At 39.0% G+C, this 15,588-nt stretch overlaps 1 protein-coding gene across 1 annotated transcript in view; it reads left to right on the forward strand.

Moving 5' to 3' along the window:
* The window catches only part of LOC142488077 (uncharacterized), a 246,643-nt gene that overhangs the window by 136,197 nt on the left and 94,858 nt on the right, over positions 1 to 15,588 (forward strand). The window contains exons 6-16 of the mRNA XM_075588452.1: positions 39 to 315; positions 2,382 to 2,524; positions 2,907 to 3,183; positions 5,732 to 5,976; positions 6,257 to 6,533; positions 8,598 to 8,740; positions 9,123 to 9,399; positions 11,390 to 11,532; positions 11,917 to 12,193; positions 13,996 to 14,145; positions 14,522 to 14,797. Of these exons, the coding sequence (XP_075444567.1) occupies positions 39 to 315; positions 2,382 to 2,524; positions 2,907 to 3,183; positions 5,732 to 5,976; positions 6,257 to 6,533; positions 8,598 to 8,740; positions 9,123 to 9,399; positions 11,390 to 11,532; positions 11,917 to 12,193; positions 13,996 to 14,145; positions 14,522 to 14,797 (2,485 nt within the window). The remainder of the gene's footprint in view (positions 1 to 38; positions 316 to 2,381; positions 2,525 to 2,906; positions 3,184 to 5,731; positions 5,977 to 6,256; positions 6,534 to 8,597; positions 8,741 to 9,122; positions 9,400 to 11,389; positions 11,533 to 11,916; positions 12,194 to 13,995; positions 14,146 to 14,521; positions 14,798 to 15,588) is intronic.

The following is a 15,588-nucleotide window of genomic DNA, read 5'->3' on the forward strand; positions in this document are numbered from 1 at the left end:
AATAGTTACCAGTCTAAAATAACTTGTTTTCTTTTTAGCGCCAAATTTAGCAAGATTGGGAGAAGCCAGTCAAAGCTCCAATTACATCCCATTTGCTACTGCTGATAAAGCTATTGATGGCAACAAGAACGGTGTATTCTCTACACAAACCTGCACCCACACGAACCATGACAAAGATCCCTGGTGGAGACTGGACCTGAAGCAGAGCTATAAGATAGATACAATTGTTATAGCGAACAGGCAGGACTGCTACCCTGAGCGTCTGAAAGGGGCTGAGGTCCGTGTCGGAAACTCTGCAGACAACAACAACCCTGTGTGAGTACCAGCATGTTCCTTCCTTTGTCCTACTTTCTATTCATCCCAAGAGCAGTACAAAGGACACAGGTTCATCCCTAAAGGTTGGAGGAAAGGAGATTTCACCAGCAACAAATGAAAGGGTTCTTTACAGTAAGGGCAGTTACAGTGTGGAATTCGTTACCCATGGAGACTGTGATGGCGGATACAATAGATTTGTTCAAAAAAAAGTTGGACATCTTATTAGAAAGGAAAGGTATACAGGGATATACCAAATAAGTAAACACGGGAAGGATGTTGATCCAGTGAGTAATCTGATTGCCAAAATTTGGAGTCAGGAAGGGATTTTTTATTCCCCTTATGAAATATCATTAGATGATGTCACTGGGGTTTTTTGTTTGCCTCCCTCTGGATCAATATACTGTAAATACAGATATTGGATAAAGTATCTGTCGTGTAAATCTAGCATAGGTTGAACTTGATGGACAAAAAGTATGTCTTTTTTCAAACTCATCTACTATGTAACTATATACTGGCTACATGAAGATAAAGATTTATTAGTAATAGAAATATTAATACAGGTTATCTCCTTTGCCACCAGCTACACACAGTGATCACAGCGCCATTACACAGACAGAGATAACCCTTCCATGTACAGAAATCGACTAATTACTGTTCTAGCTAAAGAATCAAACTGTGCAGAGTTGTTATAGAAAATGCCACATATCCCGCAGGCTGCAGTACTAATATGCATACAGACAGGCTGCAGTAATAATATGCATACAGACAGGCTGCAGTAATAATATGCATACAGACAGGCTGCAGTAATAATATGCATACAGACAGGCGTAATAATATGCATACAGACAGGCAGTAATAATATGCATTCAGACAGGTGGTAATAATATACATACAGAAAGGCGGTAATAATATGCATACAGACAGGCGGTAATAATATGCATACAGACAGGTGGTAATAATATGCATACAGACAGGCGGTAATAATATGCACACAGACAGGCGGTAATAATATGCATACAGACAGGCTGCAGTAATAATATGCATACAGACAGGCGGTAGTAATATGCATACAGACAGGCAGTAATAATATGCATACAGACAGGCGGTAATAATATGCATACAGACAGGGAGTAATAATATGCATACAGACAGGCGGTAATAATATGCATACAGACAGGCAGTAATAATATGCATACAGACAGGCGGTAATAATATGCATACAGACAGGCGGTAATAATATGCATACAGACAGGCAGTAATAATATGTATACAGACAGCCGGTAATAATATGCATACAGACAGGTGGTAATATTATGCATACAGACGGGCGGTAATAATATGCATACAGACAGGTGGTAATAATATGCATACAGACAGGTGGTATTATTATGCATACAGACGGGCGGTAATAATATGCATACAGACAGGCAGTAATAATATGCATACAGACAGGTGGTAATATTATGCATACAGACGGGCGGTAATAATATGCATACAGACAGGCGGTAATATTATGCATACAGAGAGGTGGTAATAATATGCATACAGACAGGCAGTAATAATATGCATACAGACAGGTGGTAATAATATGCATACAGACAGGCAGTAATAATATGCATACAGACAGGTGGTAAATTTCGATAGGAAATGGGCAACATCTGGAAACATAGAGTATGTTATCGGGTGCGCTAGAACAACTGGAAAGGAATATCAAAAGAATGGTCACTCTTGATATAATTATGATTTTGCAGATCAACATTTAGCACCTCACTGCAGCCTTTCCCAAGGATTTATCTGCAGCACCTACAGTATTCTTTTGAGACTTACTGTATAGAGAAGATCTTAAAGGCTAAAAAGAAATAGAGAAGGAGAAATGACTAATATGATAAGACATATACACATAGCAAAGAAAAAACCTGAATGCATATATACATACATATATACATACAGTACTGTACAAACATATATTTATAGAATTAGGTCAGTTATCTTTCCTTAATATGTCTTAGTAACGCCAAATATTTGTTTCTGTTCGTTACATTTCCTGTTCTTTCCTTCTTCTCCAGATGTGAAACCATCAACGACATTTCCAAACCCATAATTACTCTTTTCTGCAAGGGGATGGAGGGTCGTTATGTCAGTGTGGTTATTCCTGGACGCTCAGAGTATCTCACCCTGTGTGAAGTGGAAATCTATGGGGTTACACCAAGCACAAATATAGCAAGATTGGGAGAAGCCAAACAAAGCTCCAATCACATCGGTTTTCCATATGCTATTACTGCTGATCAAGCTATTGATGGCAACAAAAAAGGTATATGTTATTCACATTTGGTAAACCTCTATTCTAAACATGAGCGCCCATTTACAATCCTTCCACTCCTAATCTCGACACGGCCTCTTTCTGCATATAAAAAGGATCCCGCAGAGATGGAATTCCATCATTAAAAGGGTTTCCCGGGCTGTGGACAAAATAATTGAAGTCCTTTACCAATGAAGCTACTACATCAGTCCTAGCTCAGTGTGTATTTTGTGTGTGTGCCTGTCTTCTGTTGGAATAGTTACCAGTCTAAAATAACCTGTTTTCGTTTTAGCGCCAAATTTAGCAAGATTGGGAGAAGCCAGTCAAAGCTCCAATTACATCACATTTGCTACTGCTGACAAAGCTATTGATGGCAACAAGAACGGTGTATTCTCTACACAAACCTGCACCCACACGAACAATGAGAAAGATCCCTGGTGGAAGCTGGACATGAAGCAGAGTTATAAGATAGATACAATTGTTATAACGAACAGGCAGGACTGCTGCCCTGAGCGTCTGAAAGGGGCCGAGGTCCGTGTCGGAAACTCTGCAGACATCAAGAACCCTGTGTGAGTACCAGCATGCTCCTTCCTTTGTCCTACTTTCTATTCATCCCAAGAGCAGTACAAAGGACACAGGTTCATCCCTAAAGGTTGGAGGAAAGGAGATTTCACCAGCAACAAATGAAAGGGTTCTTTACAGTATGGGCAGTTACAGTGTGGAAATCATTACCGATGGAGACAGTGATGGCGGATACAATAGATTTGTTCAAAAAAAATTAGACATCTTATTAGAAAGGAAAGGTATACAGGGATATACCAAATAAGTAAACACGGGAAGGATGTTGATCCAGTGAGTAATCTGATTGCCAAAATTTGGAGTCAGGAAGGGATTTTTTATTCCCCTTATGAAATATCATTAGATGATGTCACTGGGGTTTTTTGTTTGCCTCCCTCTGGATCAATATACTGTAAATACAGATATTGGATAAAGTATCTGTCGTGTAAATCTAGCATAGGTTGAACTTGATGGACAAAAAGTATGTCTTTTTTCAAACTCATCTACTATGTAACTATATACTGGCTACATGAAGATAAAGATTTATTAGTAATAGAAATATTAATACAGGTTATCTCCTTTGCCACCAGCTACACACAGTGATCACAGCGCCATTACACAGACAGAGATAACCCTTCCATGTACAGAAATCGACTAATTACTGTTCTAGCTAAAGAATCAAACTGTGCAGAGTTGTTATAGAAAATGCCACATATCCCGCAGGCTGCAGTACTAATATGCATACAGACAGGCTGCAGTAATAATATGCATACAGACAGGCTGCAGTAATAATATGCATACAGACAGGCTGCAGTAATAATATGCATACAGACAGGCTGCAGTAATAATATGCATACAGACAGGCGTAATAATATGCATACAGACAGGCAGTAATAATATGCATTCAGACAGGTGGTAATAATATACATACAGAAAGGCGGTAATAATATGCATACAGACAGGCGGTAATAATATGCATACAGACAGGTGGTAATAATATGCATACAGACAGGCGGTAATAATATGCACACAGACAGGCGGTAATAATATGCATACAGACAGGCTGCAGTAATAATATGCATACAGACAGGCGGTAGTAATATGCATACAGACAGGCGTAATAATATGCATACAGACAGGCGTAATAATATGCATACAGACAGGCGTAATAATATGCATACAGACAGGCGTAATAATATGCATACAGACAGGCAGTAATAATATGCATTCAGACAGGCGGTAATAATATGCATACAGACAGGCGGTAATAATATGCATACAGACAGGCGGTAATAATATGCATACAGACAGGTGGTAATAATATGCATACAGACAGGCGGTAATAATATGCACACAGACAGGCGGTAATAATATGCATACAGACAGGCTGCAGTAATAATATGCATACAGACAGGCGGTAGTAATATGCATACAGACAGGCAGTAATAATATGCATACAGACAGGCGGTAATAATATGCATACAGAAAGGCAGTAATAATATGCATACAGACAGGCGGTAATAATATGCATACAGACAGGCAGTAATAATATGCATACAGACAGGCGGTAATAATATGCATACAGACAGGCGGTAATAATATGCATACAGACAGGCGGTAATAATATGCATACAGACAGGCAGTAATAATATGTATACAGACAGATGGTAATAATATGCATACAGACGGCGGTAATAATATGCATACAGAGAGGCAGTAATAATATGCATACAGACAGGCAGTAATAATATGCATACAGACAGGCTGTAATAATATGCATACAGACAGGCGGTAATAATATGCATACAGACAGGCAGTAATAATATGCATACAGACAGGCGGTAATAATATGCATACAGACAGGCGGTAATAATATGCATACAGACAGGCGGTAATAATATGCATACAGACAGGCGGTAATAATATGCATACAGACAGGCAGTAATAATATGCATACAGACAGGCGGTAATAATATGCATACAGACAGGCGGTAATAATATGCATACAGACAGGCAGTAATAATATGTATACAGACAGGTGGTAATAATATGCATACAGACGGGCGGTAATAATATGCATACAGACAGGCAGTAATAATATGCATACAGACAGGTGGTAAATTTCGATAGGAAATGGGCAACATCGGGAAACATAGAGTATGTTATCGGGTGCGCTAGAGGACAACTGGAAAGGAATATCAAAAGAATGGTCACTCTTGATATAATTATGATTTTGCAGATCAACATTTAGCACCTCACTGCAGCCTTTCCCAAGGATTTATCTGCAGCACCTACAGTATTCTTTTGAGACTTACTGTATAGAGAAGATCTTAAAGGCTAAAAAGAAATAGAGAAGGAGAAATGACTAATATAAGACATATACACATAGCAAAGAAAAAACCTGAATGCATATATACATACATATATACATACATACATACAGTTCTGTACATACATTTATTTCTAGAATTAGTTCAGTTATCTTTCTTTTATATGTCTTTGTAACATCAAATATTTGTTTCTGTTCGTTACATATCCTGTTCTTTCCTTCTTCTCCAGATGTGAAACCATCAACGACATTTCCAAACCCATAATTACTCTTTTCTGCAAGGGGATGGAGGGTCGTTATGTCAGTGTGGTTATTCCTGGACGCTCAGAGTATCTCACCCTGTGTGAAGTGGAAATCTATGGGGTTACACCAAGCACAAATATAGCAAGATTGGGAGAAGCCAAACAAAGCTCCAATCACATCGGTTTTCCATATGCTATTACTGCTGATCAAGCTATTTATGGCAACAAAAAAGGTATATGTTATTCACATTTGGTAAACCTCTATTCTAAACATGAGCGCCCATTTACAATCCTTCCACTCCTAATCTCGACACGGCCTCTTTCTGCATATAAAAAGAATCCAGCAGAGATGGAATTCCATCATTAAAAGGGTTTCCCGGGCTGTGGACAAAATAATTGAAGTCCTTTACCAATGAAGCTACTACATCAGTCCCAGCTCAGTGTGTATTTTGTGTGTGTGCCTGTCTTCTGTTGGAATAGTTACCAGTCTAAAATAACTTGTTTTCGTTTTAGCCCCAAATTTAGCAAGATTGGGAGAAGCCAGTCAAAGCTCCAATTACATCCCATTTGCTACTGCTGACAAAGCTATTGATGGCAACAAGAACGGTGTATTCTCTACACAAACCTGCACCCACACGAACAATGAGAAAGATCCCTGGTGGAGACTGGACCTGAAGCAGAGCTATAAGATAGATACAATTGTTATAGCGAACAGGCAGGACTGCTGCCCTGAGCGTCTGAAAGGGGCTGAGGTCCGTGTCGGAAACTCTGCAGACAACAACAACCCTGTGTGAGTACCAACATGCTCCTTCCTTTGTCCTACTTTCTATTCATCCCAAGAGCAGTACAAAGGACTCGGGGCCATCCCTAAAGGTTGGAGGAAAGGAAATTTCACCAGCAACAAATGAAAGGGTTCTTTACAGTAAGGGCAGTTATAGTGTGGAATTCATTACCCATGGAGACTGTGATGGCGGATACAATAGATTTGTTCAAAAAAAGTTGGACATCTTATTAGAAAGGAAAGGTATACAGGGATATACCAAATAAGTAAACACGGGAAGGATGTTGATCCAGTGAGTAATCTGATTGCCAAAATTTGGAGTCAGGAAGGGATTTTTTTTCTCCTTATGAAATATCATTAGATGATGTCACTGGGGTTTTTTGTTTGCCTCCCTCTGGATCAATATACTGTAAATACAGATATTGGATAAAGTATCTGTCGTGTAAATCTAGCATAGGTTGAACTTGATGGACAAAAAGTATGTCTTTTTTCAAACTCATCTACTATGTAACTATATATTGGCTCCATGAAGATAAAGATTTATTGGTAATAGAAATATTAATACAGGTTATCTCCTTTGCCACCAGCTACACACAGTGATCACAGCGCCATTACACAGACAGAGATAACCCTTCCATGTACAGAAATCGACTAATTACTGTTCTAGCTAAAGAATCAAACTGTGCAGAGTTTGTTATAGAAAATGCCACATATCCCGCAGGCTGCAGTACTAATATGCATACAGACAGGCTGCAGTAATAATATGCATACAGACAGGCTGCAGTAATAATATGCATACAGACAGGCGTAATAATATGCATACAGACAGGCGGTAATAATATGCATACAGACAGGCGGTAATAAAATGCATACAGACAGGCGGTAATAATATGCATACAGACAGGTGGTAATAATATGCATACAGACATGCGGTAATAATATGCACACAGACAAGCGGTAATAATATGCATACAGACAGGCTTCAGTAATAATATGCATACAGACAGGCGGTAGTAATATGCATACAGACAGGCAGTAATAATATGCATACAGACAGGCGGTAATAATATGCATACAGACAGGCTGCAGTAATAATATGCATACAGACAGGCGTAATAATATGCATACAGACAGGCAGTAATAATATGCATTCAGACAGGCGGTAATAATATGCATACAGACAGGCGGTAATAATATGCATACAGACAGGCGGTAATAATATGCATACAGACAGGTGGTAATAATATGCATACAGACAGGCGGTAATAATATGCACACAGACAGGCGGTAATAATATGCATACAGACAGGCGGTAATAATATGCATACAGACAGGCAGTAATAATATGCATACAGACAGGCGGTAATAATATGCATACAGACAGGCGGTAATAATATGCATACAGACAGGCAGTAATAATATGTATACAGACAGGTGGTAATAATATGCATACAGACAGGCTGCAGTAATAATATGCATACAGACAGGCGGTAATAATATGCATACAGACAGGCGGTAATAATATGCATACAGAGAGGCAGTAATAATATGCATACAGACAGGCGGTAATAATATGCATACAGACAGGCGGTAATAATATGCATACAGACAGGCAGTAATAATATGCATACAGACAGGTGGTAAATTTCGATAGGAAATGGGCAACATCGGGAAACATAGAGTATGTTATCGGGTGCGCTAGAACAACTGGAAAGGAATATCAAAAGAATGGTCACTCTTGATATAATTATGATTTTGCAGATCAACATTTAGCACCTCACTGCAGCCTTTCCCAAGGATTTATCTGCAGCACCTACAGTATTCTTTTGAGACTTACTGTATAGAGAAGATCTTAAAGGCTAAAAAGAAATAGAGAAGGAGAAATGACTAATATAAGACATATACACATAGCAAAGAAAAAACCTGAATGCATATATACATACATACATACATACAGTTCTGTACATACATATATTTCTAGAATTAGTTCAGTTATCTTTCTTTTATATGTCTTTGTAACATCAAATATTTGTTTCTGTTCGTTACATATCCTGTTCTTTCCTTCTTCTCCAGATGTGAAACCATCAACGACATTTCCAAACCCATAATTACTCTTTTCTGCAAGGGGATGGAGGGTCGTTATGTCAGTGTGGTTATTCCTGGACGCTCAGAGTATCTCACCCTGTGTGAAGTGGAAATCTATGGGGTTACACCAAGCACAAATATAGCAAGATTGGGAGAAGCCAAACAAAGCTCCAATCACATCGGTTTTCCATATGCTATTACTGCTGATCAAGCTATTGATGGCAACAAAAAAGGTATATGTTATTCACATTTGGTAAACCTCTATTCTAAACATGAGCGCCCATTTACAATCCTTCCACTCCTAATCTCGACACGGCCTCTTTCTGCATATAAAAAGAATCCAGCAGAGATGGAATTCCATCATTAAAAGGGTTTCCCGGGCTGTGCAAAATATAATTGAAGTCCTTTACCAATGAAGCTACTACATCAGTCCCAGCTCAGTGTGTATTTTGTGTGTGTGCCTGTCTTCTGTTGGAATAGTTACCAGTCTAAAATAACCTGTTTTCGTTTTAGCCCCAAATTTAGCAAGATTGGGAGAAGCCAGTCAAAGCTCCAATTACATCACATTTGCTACTGCTGACAAAGCTATTGATGGCAACAAGAACGGTTTATTCTCTACACAAACCTGCACCCACACGAACAATGAGAAAGATCCCTGGTGGAGACTGGACCTGAAGCAGAGCTATAAGATAGATACAATTGTTATAGCGAACAGGCAGGACTGCTGCCCTGAGCGTCTGAAAGGGGCTGAGGTCCGTGTCGGAAACTCTGCAGACAACAACAACCCTGTGTGAGTACCAGCATGCTCCTTCCTTTGTCCTACTTTCTATTCATCCCAAGAGCAGTACAAAGGACTCGGGGCCATCCCTAAAGGTTGGAGGAAAGGAAATTTCACCAGCAACAAATGAAAGGGTTCTTTACAGTAAGGGCAGTTATAGTGTGGAATTCATTACCCATGGAGACTGTGATGGCGGATACAATAGATTTGTTCAAAAAAAGTTGGACATCTTATTAGAAAGGAAAGGTATACAGGGATATACCAAATAAGTAAACACGGGAAGGATGTTGATCCAGTGAGTAATCTGATTGCCAAAATTTGGAGTCAGGAAGGGATTTTTTTTCTCCTTATGAAATATCATTAGATGATGTCACTGGGGTTTTTTGTTTGCCTCCCTCTGGATCAATATACTGTAAATACAGATATTGGATAAAGTATCTGTCGTGTAAATCTAGCATAGGTTGAACTTGATGGACAAAAAGTATGTATTTTTTCAAACTCATCTACTATGTAACTATATATTGGCTCCATGAAGATAAAGATTTATTGGTAATAGAAATATTAATACAGGTTATCTCCTTTGCCACCAGCTACACACAGTGATCACAGCGCCATTACACAGACAGAGATAACCCTTCCATGTACAGAAATCGACTAATTACTGTTCTAGCTAAAGAATCAAACTGTGCAGAGTTTGTTATAGAAAATGCCACATATCCCGCAGGCTGCAGTACTAATATGCATACAGACAGGCTGCAGTAATAATATGCATACAGACAGGCTGCAGTAATAATATGCATACAGACAGGCGTAATAATATGCATACAGACAGGCAGTAATAATATGCATACAGACAGGCTGCAGTAATAATATGCATACAGACAGGCTGCAGTAATAATATGCATACAGACAGGCGTAATAATATGCATACAGACAGGCGTAATAATATGCATACAGACAGGCAGTAATAATATGCATTCAGACAGGCGGTAATAATATGCATACAGACAGGCGGTAATAATATGCATACAGACAGGCGGTAATAATATGCATACAGACAGGTGGTAATAATATGCATACAGACAGGCGGTAATAATATGCATACAGACAGGCAGTAATAATATGCATACAGACAGGCGGTAATAATATGCACACAGACAGGCGGTAATAATATGCATACAGACAGGCTGCAGTAATAATATGCATACAGACAGGCGGTAGTAATATGCATACAGACAGGCAGTAATAATATGCATACAGACAGGCGGTAATAATATGCATACAGACAGGCAGTAATAATATGCATACAGACAGGCGGTAATAATATGCATACAGACAGGCAGTAATAATATGCATACAGACAGGCGGTAATAATATGCATACAGACAGGCGGTAATAATATGCATACAGACAGGCAGTAATAATATGTATACAGACAGGTGGTAATAATATGCATACAGACGGGCGGTAATAATATGCATACAGACAGGCGGTAATAATATGCATACAGAGAGGCAGTAATAATATGCATACAGACAGGCAGTAATAATATGCATACAGACAGGTGGTAAATTTCGATAGGAAATGGGCAACATCGGGAAACATAGAGTATGTTATCGGGTGCGCTAGAGGACAACTGGAAAGGAATATCAAAAGAATGGTCACTCTTGAAATAATTATGATTTTGCAGATCAACATTTAGCACCTCACTGCAGCCTTTCCCAAGGATTTATCTGCAGCACCTACAGTATTCTTTTGAGACTTACTGTATAGAGAAGATCTTAAAGGCTAAAAAGAAATAGAGAAGGAGAAATGACTAATATAAGACATATACACATAGCAAAGAAAAAACCTGAATGCATATATACATACATATATACATACAGTTCTGTACATACATATATTTCTAGAATTAGTTCAGTTATCTTTCTTTTATATGTCTTTGTAACATCAAATATTTGTTTCTGTTCGTTACATATCCTGTTCTTTCCTTCTTCTCCAGATGTGAAACCATCAACGACATTTCCAAACCCATAATTACTCTTTTCTGCAAGGGGATGGAGGGTCGTTATGTCAGTGTGGTTATTCCTGGACGCTCAGAGTATCTCACCCTGTGTGAAGTGGAAATCTATGGGGTTACACCAAGCACAAATATAGCAAGATTGGGAGAAGCCAAACAAAGCTCCAATCACATCGGTTTTCCATATGCTATTACTGCTGATCAAGCTATTGATGGCAACAAAAAAGGTATATGTTATTCACATTTGGTAAACCTCTATTCTAAACATGAGCGCCCATTTACAATCCTTCCACTCCTAATCTCGACACGGCCTCTTTCTGCATATAAAAAGAATCCAGCAGAGATGGAATTCCATCATTAAAAGGGTTTCCCGGGCTGTGGACAAAATAATTGAAGTCCTTTACCAATGAAGCTATACTACATCAGTCCCAGCTCAGTGTGTATTTTGTGTGTGTGCCTGTCTTCTGTTGGATTAGTTACCAGTCTAAAATAACCTGTTTTCGTTTTAGCGCCAAATTTAGCAAGATTGGGAGAAGCCAGTCAAAGCTCCAATTACATCCCATTTGCTACTGCTGACAAAGCTATTGATGGCAACAAGAACGGTGTATTCTCTACACAAACCTGCACCCACACGAACAATGAGAAAGATCCCTGGTGGAGACTGGACCTGAAGCAGAGCTATAAGATAGATACAATTGTTATAGCGAACAGGCAGGACTGCTGCCCTGAGCGTCTGAAAGGGGCTGAGGTCCGTGTCGGAAACTCTGCAGACAACAACAACCCTGTGTGAGTACCAGCATTCTCCTTCCTTTGTCCTACTTTCTATTCATCCCAAGAGCAGTACAAAGGACTCGGGCCATCCCTAAAGGTTGGAGGAAAGGAAATTTCACCAGCAACAAATGAAAGGGTTCTTTACAGTAAGGGCAGTTATAGTGTGGAATTCATTACCCATGGAGACTGTGATGGCGGATACAATAGATTTGTTCAAAAAAAGTTGGACATCTTATTAGAAAGGAAAGGTATACAGGGATATACCAAATAAGTAAACACGGGAAGGATGTTGATCCAGTGAGTAATCTGATTGCCAAAATTTGGAGTCAGGAAGGGATTTTTTTTCTCCTTATGAAATATCATTAGATGATGTCACTGGGGTTTTTTGTTTGCCTCCCTCTGGATCAATATACTGTAAATACAGATATTGGATAAAGTATCTGTCGTGTAAATCTAGCATAGGTTGAACTTGATGGACAAAAAGTATGTATTTTGTCAAACTCATCTACTATGTAACTTTATATTGGCTCCATGAAGATAAAGATTTATTGGTAATAGAAATATTAATACAGGTTATCTCCTTTGCCACCAGCTACACACAGTGATCACAGCGCCATTACACAGACAGAGATAACCCTTCCATGTACAGAAATCGACTAATTACTGTTCTAGCTAAAGAATCAAACTGTGCAGAGTTTGTTATAGAAAATGCCACATATCCCTCAGGCTGCAGTACTAATATGCATACAGACAGGCTGCAGTAATAATATGCATACAGACAGGCGTAATAATATGCATACAGACAGGCGTAATAATATGCATACAGACAGGCAGTAATAATATGCATTCAGACAGGCGGTAATAATATGCATACAGACAGGCGGTAATAATATGCATACAGACAGGCGGTAATAATATGCATACAGACAGGTGGTAATAATATGCATACAGACAGGCGGTAATAATATGCACACAGACAGGCGGAAATAATATGCATACAGACAGGCTGCAGTAATAATATGCATACAGACAGGCGGTAGTAATATGCATACAGACAGGCAGTAATAATATGCATACAGACAGGCGGTAATAATATGCATACAGACAGGCAGTAATAATATGCATACAGACAGGCGGTAATAATATGCATACAGACAGGCAGTAATAATATGCATACAGACAGGCGGTAATAATATGCATACAGACAGGCGGTAATAATATGCATACAGACAGGCAGTAATAATATGTATACAGACAGGTGGTAATAATATGCATACAGACGGGCGGTAATAATATGCATACAGACAGGCGGTAATAATATGCATACAGAGAGGCAGTAATAATATGCATACAGACAGGCAGTAATAATATGCATACAGACAGGTGGTAAATTTCGATAGGAAATGGGCAACATCAGGAAACATAGAGTATGTTATCGGGTGCGCTAGAGGACAACTGGAAAGGAATATCAAAAGAATGGTCACTCTTGATATAATTATGATTTTGCAGATCAACTTTTAGCACCTCACTGCAGCCTTTCCCAAGGATTTATCTGCAGCACCTACAGTATTCTTTTGAGACTTACTGTATAGAGAAGATCTTAAAGGCTAAAAAGAAATAGAGAAGGAGAAATGACTAATATAAGACATATACACATAGCAAAGAAAAAACCTGAATGCATATATACATACATACATACAGTTCTGTACATACATATATTTCTAGAATTAGTTCAGTTATCTTTCTTTTATATGTCTTTGTAACATCAAATATTTGTTTCTGTTCGTTACATATCCTGTTCTTTCCTTCTTCTCCAGATGTGAAACCATCAACGACATTTCCAAACCCATAATTACTCTTTTCTGCAAGGGGATGGAGGGTCGTTATGTCAGTGTGGTTATTCCTGGACGCTCAGAGTATCTCACCCTGTGTGAAGTGGAAATCTATGGGGTTACACCAAGCACAAATATAGCAAGATTGGGAGAAGCCAAACAAAGCTCCAATCACATCGGTTTTCCATATGCTATTACTGCTGATCAAGCTATTGATGGCAACAAAAAAGGTATATGTTATTCACATTTGGTAAACCTCTATTCTAAACATGAGCGCCCATTTACAATCCTTCCACTCCTAATCTCGACACGGCCTCTTTCTGCATATAAAAAGAATCCAGCAGAGATGGAATTCCATCATTAAAAGGGTTTCCCGGGCTGTGGACAAAATAATTGAAGTCCTTTACCAATGAAGCTACTACATCAGTCCCAGCTCAGTGTGTATTTTGTGTGTGTGCCTGTCTTCTGTTGGAATAGTTACCAGTCTAAAATAACCTGTTTTCGTTTTAGCGCCAAATTTAGCAAGATTGGGAGAAGCCAGTCAAAGCTCCAATTACATCCCATTTGCTACTGCTGACAAAGCTATTGATGGCAACAAGAACGGTGTATTCTCTACACAAACCTGCACCCACACGAACAATGAGAAAGATCCCTGGTGGAGACTGGACCTGAAGCAGAGCTATAAGATAGATACAATTGTTATAGCGAACAGGCAGGACTGCTGCCCTGAGCGTCTGAAAGGGGCTGAGGTCCGTGTCGGAAACTCTGCAGACAACAACAACCCTGTGTGAGTACCAGCATGCTCCTTCCTTTGTCCTACTTTCTATTCATCCCAAGAGCAGTACAAAGGACTCGGGGCCATCCCTAAAGGTTGGAGGAAAGGAAATTTCACCAGCAACAAATGAAAGGGTTCTTTACAGTAAGGGCAGTTATAGTGTGGAATTCATTACCCATGGAGACTGTGATGGCGGATACAATAGATTTGTTCAAAAAAAGTTGGACATCTTATTAGAAAGGAAAGGTATACAGGGATATACCAAATAAGTAAACACGGGAAGGATGTTGATCCAGTGAGTAATCTGATTGCCAAAATTTGGAGTCAGGAAGGGATTTTTTTTCCCCTTATGAAATATCATTAGATGATGTCACTGGGGTTTTTTGTTTGCCTCCCTCTGGATCAATATACTGTAAATACAGATATTGGATAAAGTATCTGTCGTGTAAATCTAGCATAGGTTGAACTTGATGGACAAAAAGTATGTATTTTGTCAAACTCATCTACTATGTAACTTTATATTGGCTCCATGAAGATAAAGATTTATTGGTAATAGAAATATTAATACAGGTTATCTCCTTTGCCACCAGCTACACACAGTGATCACAGCGCCATTACACAGACAGAGATAACCCTTCCATGTACAGAAATCGACTAATTACTGTTCTAGCTAAAGAATCAAACTGTGCAGAGTTTGTTATAGAAAATGCCACATATCCCTCAGGCTGCAGTACTAATATGCATACAGACAGGCTGCAGTAATAATATGCATACAGACAGGCTGCAGTACTAATATGCATACA

Source organism: Ascaphus truei, chromosome 2, assembly GCF_040206685.1.
Source record: "Ascaphus truei isolate aAscTru1 chromosome 2, aAscTru1.hap1, whole genome shotgun sequence".
Classification (NCBI taxonomy): domain Eukaryota; kingdom Metazoa; phylum Chordata; class Amphibia; order Anura; family Ascaphidae; genus Ascaphus; species Ascaphus truei.